This window comes from Ischnura elegans, chromosome 6 (genome assembly GCF_921293095.1).
Source record: "Ischnura elegans chromosome 6, ioIscEleg1.1, whole genome shotgun sequence".
NCBI lineage: Eukaryota > Metazoa > Arthropoda > Insecta > Odonata > Coenagrionidae > Ischnura > Ischnura elegans.
In genome coordinates this window covers 28,057,160-28,070,819 of record NC_060251.1, presented here as the reverse complement: position 1 = coordinate 28,070,819, position 13,660 = coordinate 28,057,160, and the positions used below count along the sequence as shown (strand labels likewise).

Below are 13,660 nucleotides of genomic sequence, written 5' to 3'. Positions count from 1 at the left end.
GCTTCTGGGTTGACGGGAGGGGGAAGAGGGGAGAGGAAGAAAGGGGAAGGTGGTTATGGGGGGATTTCTGAACGAACATTTAAAATGCAACATTTCCCAGATCACAATTTGAAAAATTGTATTCAAATCAATCACGTATTGCATAGTCGCAATGTTTAATAGGTGATATAACTGAGGAACCATTTCTGCCGATACATTATATCTTTCATGGTAGACGGAAAATATATTACGTCTGCTGTGCTTGGAGATGATGGCAATTTAAAAAATTCTGTTGTGACAAAATATTCTCTCGGAAACTACATAATCACGTTAACAATTCATAATTAATTTCATCGTTTAATCATAGTTGTTTGTGTCAGAACAAATTTTCATTTTTGTCTTGTATTGTTTTCATGAATTTGCCATTGCCAAAAACTTTTACATGAGCATCTTCCACCATTTTTCTATCACAATGCATGAAACATGCAGGAGAGAGAATTATGATAAGGGTCATGTGAGATTCTTTAGAGTAATACCCAGAAAATGAATCAGGAGAATCTTTCAAGCAGCGTGAAAAGGTGAGCAGTGGGCTATCCGCGATAAGTGCCACATGCTCTCTTTGACCTGCCAAACGTGCGATGAGCCTCACACGGAAAATGTTTATGTAAGGAGTCCTGTGCGCATGGAGTACGACTCCCACCGCACATGACTCCAATGTGCACATTGTGCACAGAGGGGGTCGTGAGCACTGCAAATCTTGACTTCCCCTCACACTATTCCAGCGCACATTGTGCTCATGAAGCCGACTTCTACCGCTCATGACTCCAACACGCACAGTGTGCGCAGAGGGAGTCACGACCAACCAAATAAGACTCTCTCGCCTCACAGCTCTATCTTCTGAGTCGCTCATTTGAACTGACTCATTTGCACAGAGCCCATCACTAAAGCCGAGTATGGAGTTTCTAAAGGTAGTAGTGCCTTAGAGGGTAAATTTAAGGGAAAGATAAGGGAGATAATAATATGCTCCCCACTCTCCAAAATTAGTATCTATTCACGCCAATGACCTCCCTCTCATATCCTTCCGGAAAGAAAAGGTTTGTGCATCTTCAAGGATTTATATAACGAGGGCCACTTAATAATTGTGTACTGACTGTCTCATTAATTTTGATTTCATTTTATTCTAAATATTTCCAGCTTATTATTTCATACGAATAAGCCAAATTTTACCATTTGCTTCAAAATTAGCATACATTATGAATGTACACACTTTTTTAAAAATTGCAAAAAGTAGACATAGGTACATTCTTCTCAGGTGGCCTCCCCTCTTTGGAATGACGACACATGCAGGCAGCTTGCAGTTCACACTTCGCACTTTCACGTCTTCAGCTCATATATCTGGAATAAATAAAGAATACAGTTTTTAACTGAAAAAATATTCAACATAACGCGATACCCTGCATTAAAATGTTGATGTTTATTTCCTCACATAATAAAATTTGTAAGAGCACAAATAAATTCGGCTACATAATGGGCATAAAAGGTAAAAATATGCATATAAGTATAAGGTGTGGATACACAGAAAAAAGATGAGAAAAAAGATTTCATTTACTTTTCCAAGGAAGAACACCAGAGGAAGGAACATATCTCAGTATAATTAATAAATACAAACCCATGACTATAAAAGATTATCAAGAAAGAATACTGAGAATTATTAAATATTTTAACAGCATATGAAATGATGAATGAAGGGATTTTATTTTTCTATCCCTCAAAGGGAAATGCTAGATAAGTTTTTCCAATAATGTGAAGGCTCCATGCTTTCTTCTCTGCTCACAGGGTCAACTTACACAGACAATTCCTGAGGCCAGCATGTATTACGTTATTGCACAATTTCTAGGTTCAGATTTATTCCAATACCTGATGGCTGATGGAACTATAGCAATTATATTTCCTGGGCGACATTAGATATTTGCCTAATTTGAATCTTTAGCTAAGCGTATGCATCCGAACATCAAAACTCATTAAAGTATGCTAGCTTATTCTACAGCATATATACGAGGATTAATGGATGAGCTACCATGAAACAAGATAAAATTTCCATGGAGATTACAAAATTGCTCCTTTCACTGTACTTTGCTGCTGATGGGAGGGGGGGGGGGCGTGAGGGTCTGACAGGCAAATGGTCTTCTCATATTAATTGAGATTAAAAACAACATCCAACAATTACAACTGTACAAAATATTCTCTTTATTTTAATATGAAAGTAATTTAAATGAATTTAAAATGATTGAGGCTCCTTAGTACATTAAACAAAATGAACGCAATGATAAATTAATTCAAAATCTTGTCTATTTTTATGTGTCTGACAGAGTTAGGGGGGAGAGGTATGTCCCTAGGGGTAGGGGTATGCCCCCCCGCCCCTAAATCTGCAAGTGGCCAGTAGTATAAAAATTTTTCACTCTACTGTTTTGGAAACCACATCTTAAACTCCATATTTTAAGAATGGCTTTTTATATAAACCTTTTGCCACTTATAAAAAAGTAGAAAAAAATGACAAGAGGTGCATCATAACATCATAGTCATGATACAAAGAAAAGGTTGGCATTTCAGCAAACAACTTCATAAGTTATTAGGAAATAAATATTGAGACAGGAACTACAATATATTGGGTGAATGACAATAGTGCAGCAGTGCGTCACAATCCTAGATAAGCTGTTTAATGATAAGAATATATTCATTGGCTGACCTGCACAGAACCATAATTTTCCTTTTTAACATCAAAGGATGACTAGAGTGAAAGCAGAAATTTAAAAAAAAAATGTTATTAAAGCTAAATTTAATATTTTTTAATACACGACTGTAGATGCATCTCCTTAACACTAAAAAGATTGGAACAAAACCAGAATCAGGAAGCAAATTTGGGATTCCATAAAAACTTACTTCAACCACTAGATGATCTACTACAACTTCAACTAGCATATTCATCGATAAAATTAAGGTCTAACATAAACTAAAGAAAGTAATTGAAGTCATTCATTAAGATGCACGGTTTTGGATGTGACAGATACTTGGACTTCCATGAAAACATAACCCAGCCTTTGGATAATTTAACACCCACTACCTCAGCTGGTATACTCACTCAAACCTGTAACCTTTGGGTTAACAAGAATGCTATGTATGTCAAGTAGGTAAGCAGGGATGTAACTACCACTTCCACTGAGGCTGGAGATTTGAGTGTAGAGCTAGATCAAACCAACCCAAACATTACTAATGATTATGCACACAATTATACATAAAATAGCCATTTCCTGGCCTACCAGCATAACCACGCTTTTAATCTCCAATATCTTCCCCATCCTCCTCAAACATTAAAAGGCACTCCAACCTCATCATAAATGGAGCTTGGTATGTAAGACTAAGCAATAAAAATTCAGAAAATATACAAAATTGGGCTTATTACCTGTATATATGCTTCTGTCAGAGTTATCATTTGAGGTAGAATGTCCGTGACATGAAGATCCTGCATTTCATACCATTGGCCAGTTCCCTGAAAATATACGATGGATTGGAATTTGAAAGATGGAAGTAAAAAATAATAGATTAAAAATAAACGCTGGTTTCAAATACCATAGAAAATAAAAGATACACCATAATTATTCAAGCCACAGATATATAGGTAAAGAAATTGTTCAAATAATAAATATGTACTAAGGTTTCCACAACTGACTGCTATTAATCTTTACGTGTTGATAAGCCAAATATATCAAGATATCCAATCATTAAATAGTCAAGCCTACACAAGGCTTGAGGAAACAAGGAAATGAGAACATACAAACCTTGTGCAACACATGAACGCGATAAGTCCCTTTTCCTGGTTCACCATCATGCACAATGTTAGCCACCAGGTCATAGTTAGTATGAATATGCTTTGCCTTAACTTCTGGAGTTAATATATCTCCAAAGTCAACATTCCTGAAAATAAAAAATAAAATTGGTTTTACATAATACTAAGGCAGTGCCTCAGAGGGAAATGCTAGAAAAAATTTTCCAATTAAGTCAAGGTTCCAAACTTAAGCTTAATCTTCTCAGCTCACAGGGTCAACTTACACAGACAATGCCTTAAGCTGGTATAACATTAATGTACGCAGCAAAGATTATAAGCCTTAATGACAACAGAAAATATGTGCCTCAGCGTAAATCTACATTTTAAATAAATAATTTAACATGACTTGTACTATCTCAAGAGTTGGTAAAATGTATATCAAGGGATTTAAATAAGATTAGCATCAAGAATAGTCCTGTAAACCAGAGGCATACTGAAATTATTGGACAGTTGATTCCAAGCAAAAAAGGTGAGGAAGGGTGAATTTTTGCAGGTTGGTCATATATTGAGTCATGCTTGTCCCAGAGTTTTGATCAATAATTGCAACTGCATACACATTTAAAAATGATCAAATTATACTCACTTAATAGGAAAATTCACAATGGTAGGATTTTTCTCCACAAAGAAAGTGTTCTTGGTGAATCTCTGAAAAGAGAAAAGAAAAAGAGAGATGCAAACCTGTATGAATCATATAAACAGAAATGAATTGCAGATTTGACACAGGGCCCTCAAAATCAAACTTCCTTACTTCTTCACATACATTTTAAAGAAGCAGCAATCATCCAAGGCCCTCATAGACCTGAACATATCTGCACAATTGTCTCTTGAAATGAATGACAGGAGCATCAGGAGACCAGTAAGACAAATTTAATCTTTAAGTTTGCAGCATTTACCACCACTACTGACAATGAGTAGCAAGAGAATTTCTAGAGATGACTCACCTTTATGTACAGAATCAAATAAGGAGGAAGTTTGGTGATTTCAAACCTTTTCATAAAGTTTTCTTTGTAGGTTTTATACTCCTTTTCAGACTGGGCATTAAACTTTGTAAGAAGAGTGTACAAATTAACCTGAAAATAAAATCAGAACATTACAACAGAGTGCCCAAAGGAGATGAGACAAAATTATAAACCAGCTATCTATATAAATTAAAACATTTTTGAGTACATGGCGCAGTAACGTAACTTCCTTTTTTCAAAACTTAATAAAACCCATGATAACCAAAATCAGATCTTTTTTATTTGTTTTTTTATAATGCAGAGACATATCTAAAGTTCCATTTTACACAGCTTCGAAGATGAAATCAGGTAGGCCTGGATGGCAACAGAAACTAAACGAAAGTCAAGACCAGTAAGATTTCAATAGTTTTGTTCCCGGCAGCGAAATGTACAAACGAAACGAAATCAGAGATATAACTACTGGGATCTGGGATGAAATGAAATGCAGATAATGTTTCGCACCAGAGGGATCACATGATTCACCTTCAAACGGTTTAGTTTCGACCCATACACCGAGTACAAAGTATGGTTGTTCACAATGCTTGGCAGTTAACACTGAAATCCGGTCCTTGTATGTCACAATTATAGTTCAGGCGTGTAATACAGCAAACATAACTGGCCATATATCGATGCGAAGCCAAGTATAGCCACCGCACTACTTCATTTTCATCAGAGGCAGACAATGAAATATGTTACGATGCTAATGATCATTTAGTCTCTGTTATACTAATTAAAAGATGGCGTTGCCATTCTGGAGATTATTGTGCTTACGTTAACCACACTGCATGCAATACATGTAATATGTATGGACAAATATTGCTTTTCTCCTAATCACTCAAAATCTAAACACATATATGCCGGCATTCAACTAAAAGTCAATCTTTAGTTTATTTGAAACAAATTTATTCATATCTCATTCGATTTTACATTATTTTACACTTTTATGTGTTGTGAGAATATATTTCAAATATGTTTTTATCCTATGTATTTTCCAGAATTGGGAAATTGCATTTTCAACTTACTTTTCTACTTATTCACTATGTAAAAATATTATTGAAATGTACCTTAAACAAAGTCATTGATTGTGTCAATTCAAGGATTTGTAATTTCATAAAACTAATGACGAAAACTTTACATGAATTTAAAATTATTTTTCTTGATGAGCATTTGAAGGGTTTATAATATAAACATTATAAATATAAATGTACCCCACATTTGAGAAATAACATTGAAAAAAATCCAGAAAATTTATACCCTTTAAATCATCACATAGAAAAATTTATAAATCGCGGGCAATGTAACACTTAAAATTATTGCTAAATTTCCAATAATTTACTTAAAATGTAAACAAAAGCTTGTCAATAGTGTACATAAATATGTGCAACATAAATGTTTTTCTAGTGTTTTTGATCATTTAAATGAACTCTGCAGCACAAATGTGAAAAATATTTGCTTTATCTGGGGAAATATTATCTTGCATCAAAAGACAACAGATCCGCCCAATGTGACATTTATGTCACAGCCTGTATCTCCGAAACTAAACCACCGATTAATGTAATATTTTCAGAATGTAGTAAAAAAGAGGCCCTTAGCATTCCCTTAGAGTATCAATTAATAATCTCCAAAAAAATATTTTGGGCGGATCCAGGTTAAGCAGAATTTTTTTACCTCTCTCCACGTACGTCAAAAGTAATGGATCGAAACTATTCTCTCTTATCCCCTCAACTTTTGGGATGGAAACTTAACTGTGAGTGGCAGAGTTTCAATTATTTTAGTTTCATTCCCGGGAGTAAAGTTTCAACCCAGGTCGAAACTAAACTCCTTGGTGATTCACTGAATTGTTGAGGCCTTTACTTTGTAGAATTCCATTATATGGTTGGAATGAAATTACTTTGCTTTTCTACAAAACACACACTTTATTGCTGACTAGTTTCGGTTACACTGTACCATTTTCAAGACTAGTGATACACATAAGAATTTGCCGGGATATATAAACATCCCCTCCAATCTCCCGACCACAGAGTATATATCCCGGCAAATTCTTATGTGTATCACTAGTCTTGAAAATGGTACAGTGTAACCGAAACTAGTCGACAATAAAGTGTGTATTTTGTAGAAAAGCAAAGTAATTTCATTCCAACCATCCTTGGTGATTGATTTTAAATTCGTGCGGGAACGAAACTTAACCTGGGCCTCATATTTTCGTTTCCCTCCGGTTCGAAGTGAAACATTTTCACTTTGTTTCACTTGCCATCCCTGCAGGTGGGTGACGTCCCACATTCTCCACGCAGTCGCCCTCATGCATTGGAACAGTGAGGAGCATGTGTTTGCCTTTGAGGCCTACTTTTCAAGTGGATGTTTTGCGATTGCAACACAGCATGCCTTTCTTAGTCGCTTTAATTTAATGCACAATGGTGACTGAACTTTGAGGGAAAACACTCTACAATACCTCTTGAACAAGATCATTAGCACTACACTATGACATCAACCTACTGAATGGCACGCGTTTTAGAAAAAGGATGCTGTGTTGCCCACCCTAAATTCCAGTTTCTTCTAAATGTAAAGCATAATTCAAGTACATGATTTTTAGACAATCTAATTTGTTATAACTGACCCTCAGGGCCATCCATCAGGATGATCCATATGCAAAGCATTTGGTCCAGCACAGCAGTTTAATTTTTTGTTTTAAGAAAGTACTTTCACTGAAGACAGAGAATAAGGATGTTTTCATGACATGGACATAAACTATACAGTGTTCATCATTAAACAATAAGCGTTCACCATTTTATATTAAACTAATCATAACAAATGTGAAAAACTTACTTGTGGAATGATATTTTCTCTGAACTCATCCTTGAAGAGAGGTGGAGGGGGCAGATCACAAGTCAAATAGAGGAAAGGAGAGTCAGCTGATGTTTCCGCATACTCCTGTGTTGTCAGCAAGGCCTCCCTCTGACGCTCTTCCAATTCAATTGGAGGTATCTTACGGGTATATATCCTCATGGAACCAAGGAGAGTTCGATAAACTACTGATGACTTGGGCTTCTTGGTTCCGTTGAGTGCAAAGTGAAGAGCATTCAAGAACCAAGATAAGAATTCAATGGGATCACCTGATGAAAAGATATATAAAAAGTACAATTTTAATAAAAGGAAATGGATTAAATTAACCTCTGTGATATATTGGCATGTAGAAATTGGTGTAGAAATTCACAATAATTGGAATGGGAAAAATTGCTTCGGGAGATGGAAACGAAACACAAAAACAAAAGTTTCGAGAGGAATTCACCTCACAATAACAAAAAAATGTTTTGAAACTTCATATAAAGAAAGTTTTAAAAAATGGTGAAATTTTTAAATGTTCAGCAACAATCACTTATCCATTAAAATGAACGCTGTTTGAGTATTTTACAGAGTTATTGCTAGAGAAATAGTGACACCTTTGTTTTGACAACCTTACTCAAATATTCTTTAAAAAAAGTAAGCCTGTAACACCTTTTATGTGATACTCTCAACATGAAAGCACCTAGCATTGGTCCCTTCAGTATCAAATTACAGAAGTTTCACTAAAATAATGGTTCAATGAGACATCATACAACAGAGTGCATTTAAAAACAATCTCCATTAATTATTTTTTTGCAGAGGAGACCCACCTTGCTCAGTGAATTGAAACTTCTTCCTGCTCCATAAAACTACAGCTTGTAACATTTCATGTGGAGAAACATGTGCCTTGAAGTTCCTCGGATTCCACAGTTTCCTCATTAATTCCCCAAATCGTTGCACTAGCAAGAAAGAGCTGTCACCAGGAGGGCGCTTAACTTTGGCATAATTGCTCTCGCGTAGAAAATAATTTCTTAATGGTGCCACATGAGATAAAGCCTAGAAATAAAATTAAAATTGGAATTACAACAGATGTACGCCTGGCAATTCACATTCCCACACTTTAATGAAAGTCGAATCTCAAAGCATTACTTATAAATTCATATGATTATTATGCAATAAACATTTCATTGACTTTTCAGAAGGACTGATCAAAATGGCATCACATAAAATGTTGACACAAATTTTAGCTATGGCATTTACCAACAGTAAAAATCAGCAGCTACATAGTGCAATCAACAATTGATCCGCTTACAATATTTTTAACAAAAAACAGATTTTTAGGCAATATTAACATTCAATTCCTTTTCAACATACATATGTATTTGCTTGTTTGTGTCTGCTGGGATGATGATTCCACACACGAATGAGAGTAGTGATGCACTGTCATTAGAACACAAATATGCTACCTTTTCATGCTGCTTTTAAATGATTTATATGTTGATTGAAAAAAGTTTCTATACAGTTAATACTCTCTGAATGAGGAATGTTAATTTTCGCAATGCATGAATGTTTCCCATGTATATTTTTAATGTCACGTTTTTTACTTCTTACTTTGTTTTACTCTATGACAAGACACTAATTTACATACATCTATACATGATGCTAAACTGTAAATGTAATGCGTCTATAAATTATTATTATTCTAAATTTACTTCACCAAGCTAGCAATGCACATATGCAATGCCTTAGTCAACTAAGAAATAATTTTTAGAGTTGGTGCTTTAATAAGTTTTCACAGATTCTGATATCTCAGTAATTTTCATATTGAAATTAACATTTTTCCTTACTATTATTATTTAATACAAAATTGAGCATTTATACTATACATATTAAAGATGTCTTATATAAATGAATATTCTACTCGAATTTGTATAATTGACCAATAGACTTTCCCTGTGACAAAAAAATCAAAACAATACGGAGGATACAAAATATTATGGCTAGTCTATTAATTGGACATTACCTAAATTTTTACACATAAACATCTGAAATACACAATACCTGCTGGAGGATTTCCATCAGTAGGGACAACTATGCATTAATTAACAAAATAAGTTAATTACGCATACCTAAAATCCTTACATCCATGCTGAAAATGGATGGTACTCACCTGCAAAATAACATTGCAGTAGTCGTTGGCTTTTATGTTATTCAAACCAACAATTCCAGGTAAATACATAGTTCCATCAATAGCCCGAGATAGCTTATCACTCACATCCAATGCGTCTATTTGTTCTTGAGTAAACGTTGGATTCAAGACATACTTTATGTCATCCAAGGAAGAATCTGAAGAAGGGAAAACTCAAGTCACAACAAGGATTAAGAATTAAAGTGGGATATAAAAATTCTCAAAACAATCAGACATACCAATGATTTCATAGTTGTCAGGCAAGCAGTAGAATTTAAGAGTGAGTAGATTTAAATAAACATGGTGACTCTCTCCAACGCTGTGAAGATATGCATGAGTGTTTGTTCCTCTTCCTGTGGAGAAAGTTAAGTTCCCAGATTAAAGAAGCCATCATTTTCAATTCAAAGGTTTTCAATATAGCATGATTAGACTTGTGACTTTCCGCTAAACACACAGTTTCCATATTCAAGATCAGAGAGTAAACGAGAAACAGGTTAAATAACCGGTAGGTATGTATGCCTCTATGCATCTATTTACCCCGCACTTTTCCTAACTTCCTAATCACCAATCGACGGTGTTTCGTGACAAATGAAGTGCCAAACATGCATTCAATATATTTACCTTGAAAGTATTTCCCACACACAAGACAAGCATAGACATTTATCCTAGAAAGAGAGATTGAGCATAACTTCTCGAAATCGAAATCTAGTACTTGTCTATTTATAGTATCAAGGTAAGGGCAGAGGCGATGAACAACAGCCTTTGGTCCTGAAATATAAAATATGATAGTAATACAGTGGTTAGTAGGAGTAAATTTTGAACAGCATCTAAATATTGAAGAGCCATTGAATGTAAACACGGGAGGTAATAGCATAATAACTATAACTTTAACAAAGACTACATGCGGATTAAATCTATTCATGAAGATGGCACGAAATGACATACTCGGTTGATATTCAGGCTCATCATCGTCGTCCTCTTCTTCATATTTTCTCTTCTTGCTTGCGGGCTCTTCCGTACGATCCTCCATTTTTACAGCAACAAATCAACATCGCTGTGCGACTGTGCGAATGAGGCCGGCTGGTTTGGCGCTCAATTCAAACTTTTTATCAATATAGAGGACGCACAAATTTCGCTTTTTCGCGCTATATGGAAATAAGTATGTTAAGAAAATGGTGTAATTGGAATTTTCTGCAAGAGTATTTTCTTTGGAATTTTCTGCAAGAGTATTTTCTTAAAATGTTGTAACTATGTTAATGAATGACAGAGCATCTTCTTCAACTGTCTCTGTCCTCAGTATCACTTCTGCTGCATGCGATATTAAGTCGATGGCTCTGCGGTCTCTACGTAGAACAGATAAAGACCACACAAACCACGTCCTTGCCTTACCAAGGATAAGGCAAGGATGTGGGTTGTATGGTCTTTACGTATAACAGCTCTGTGGTCTCTAAGTAGAACAGCTATAGGCACTGTTTCATGAGTTTCGGAGAATAATTTGACAGAATACATATTCAAAGGGAAGAGATTGTTGGTATGGTTTCCCTAATCCATTCCAGCAGTGTTTTTCACATAATAGCATCACAAAGACTACCTCTGGTCCACCCCTTTGACCCATATTATCTACCATAGATGGCCGTAATGGGAATGAATATGTTGAAATAAACACATAGGGCAGCTCTAGGAGTCACTGGAGCGAGCAAGCCTTTCCGATGTATCAAGGTTGTAGCCAAAACAGTTAAGCTAATTAAGGAGCAGCATCAGGCTAAGTATGTCAGATTGACTTCAGCTGCAACTCAAACTGCTCAGACAAGAGGTTTTAGTGCACAACCTACATATATCTCCGACTTGTCTGAGAACCTTATGTTCACCAAAAATTAGATACCCCATGGAGAGCTATATCTACCCCTCTGCTGCTGAATAGGCTAAAAATAATACATGTACATAATTTTTGGTTTTTTCCCGGCGAACAATTGCAGTGAAGTTTTCTCGGGTTTCACACCGGGTCAGGTCCTCCATTTCTCCTTCCAACGTTTCGATGAACAACTCGTCTATCGCCTTCAGGGATCCAAAATGATTTTGGATTCCTGAATCCCTGAAGACAATAGGCGAGTTGTTCGTCGAAACGTTGGAAGGAGAAATGGAGGACCTGACCCGGTGCGAAACCCGAGAAAACTTCACTGCAATACATATACCTACATGAATACACCTGGAACTATAATAAGTACTCAATACGTGCAATTAGTCTTGCACTTCTTCATCCTGGGACGTCAATTTTTAATTTTTAGAGACTATCAGCACCATAGACACCATCAGCTTGGACACCGGTTCATACAGCAAGCTGTTAAAAATGCACCTGGATGCCACCATCATTGAATTTTTACTGTTTGTGCCCATGTAATTGGGACCTGCACAAAAAATCTCAACTACACATTTGCTTATGTTCACATTAGTACTTGATCCCCAAAAGATTTAACCTACCTATGATTGTCACCACTGACCAGGGAAGGGATGAGCCCACTAGTGGGATTCCACACACTCATGACAAGTCACCAATATAAAATATTGGTGACTTGTCATGTCAGCTCTCAGTATGAGTGTAGCTGGTAAATGAGTTAAAACCAGAATTAAAGAACAACAGTGCACCATTTGACTTGGACAACCCCTGAAGTCAGCAGTAGCTGAGCATCCAAGCTATCAACCTTGGTAAGAACATAGCAAAATACCTATCAATGAGGCATTGGAGATCAGATAAACTTCAACAGGGACTCTTCCTAGCGTATTGCAGGGTCCGCTGTTCTGCTAAGTCTTCTCCACTTGGCTCAATCCAGGGCGTCTACTGGCGTGGCGTTGATGTTCTTCATGTCTGCCTTAATTCTGTCGAGCCAGCGCATCTTAGGTCGTCCTCGTCCTTCAGGGCTCAGCCGCATTGCTGTTCTCGCCACAGAGTTCTCGTCGCTACGCACCACATGCCCATACCACCGCAGTCGAGCCTCCCGCATCTTGTCCGTGATTGGTACAACTACCATTCTTTTCCGAATGTCTTCATTCATGACGTGATCAAGGCGGGAGATGCCTAGGATCCAACGCAGCATCCTCATTTCCATGACATGCATGGCCTGTTCTTGTTTTGCTGTGGCTGGCCAACATTCTGTTCCATATAGGGTCACTGGGCGGACTACGGTCTTGTACACTTTGGCCTTGAATTGTTCCGGCATTCAACAATCGACACTAAATTCAGGGCCGGCTAAAGGTTGGGAGTAGGAAAATGGGGGGTGGCAGGGAAGTGTCTCATTTTTCGACAGTGTTAATGAACACTTCGGCTCCCGGTCTTCCTCTCACAGGATTAAGGCTTATTATGTCGTCAATGCACATGGACCAATTGCACTTCGAATATATGTGTCCAGGTAAATGCGTGGACAGAGTCTGCGAGTGATCGACCTTGAAACATGATCAACATATCGACTTTTCTTTTGATCAGTCAATCATAGGTCTACAATCACGTGATTTTTTTTGGACTTTATGACAAAATTCACTGCATTTTCCAGGTTTTTATCCACGGTAGACTAAATTCACAGCTTATTCACGGTTATAAGGTTTTCACAATTGAGTGGGAGCCCTGAGAGAGAGGAGCAAACTTACGTTGCTTAATGTAACATAGCCACCCTACTTAGTCACTGAAAACGTTGAGTCATGGGTGACCACAGATTTTGGCCCCAGTGCTGAGACAATATACCTAATCATTTGGAAGGTATTAAGGATAATTGTTTCACAGAAGCCCATGACATTGTCAGT

At 36.6% G+C, this 13,660-nt stretch overlaps 1 protein-coding gene across 2 annotated transcripts; it reads right to left on the bottom strand.

Annotated features, from left to right (window-relative positions):
- Positions 1–1,137: 1,137 nt before the first annotated feature.
- LOC124160547 (U4/U6.U5 tri-snRNP-associated protein 2) lies at positions 1,138–10,924 on the bottom strand. 2 transcript variants are annotated; one of them, XM_046536410.1, is made up of 11 exons: positions 10,814–10,924; positions 10,490–10,636; positions 10,108–10,221; positions 9,851–10,026; positions 8,511–8,736; positions 7,684–7,970; positions 4,804–4,932; positions 4,446–4,507; positions 3,816–3,951; positions 3,440–3,526; positions 1,138–1,374 (listed from the first exon to the last, which is right to left on the bottom strand). In XM_046536410.1, exons 1-11 carry the CDS (start codon positions 10,896–10,898, stop codon positions 1,354–1,356), a joined length of 1,470 nt encoding a protein of 489 aa, XP_046392366.1. In that variant the 5' UTR covers positions 10,899–10,924; the 3' UTR covers positions 1,138–1,353. The 2 variants fall into 2 exon arrangements, 1 of the variants encoding a protein (XP_046392366.1); XR_006865189.1 differs by lacking the exons at positions 1,138–1,374; positions 3,440–3,526 and adding an exon at positions 4,623–4,685 and having other exon boundaries at positions 3,858–3,951.
- Between the last annotated feature and the right edge of the window lie 2,736 nt (positions 10,925–13,660).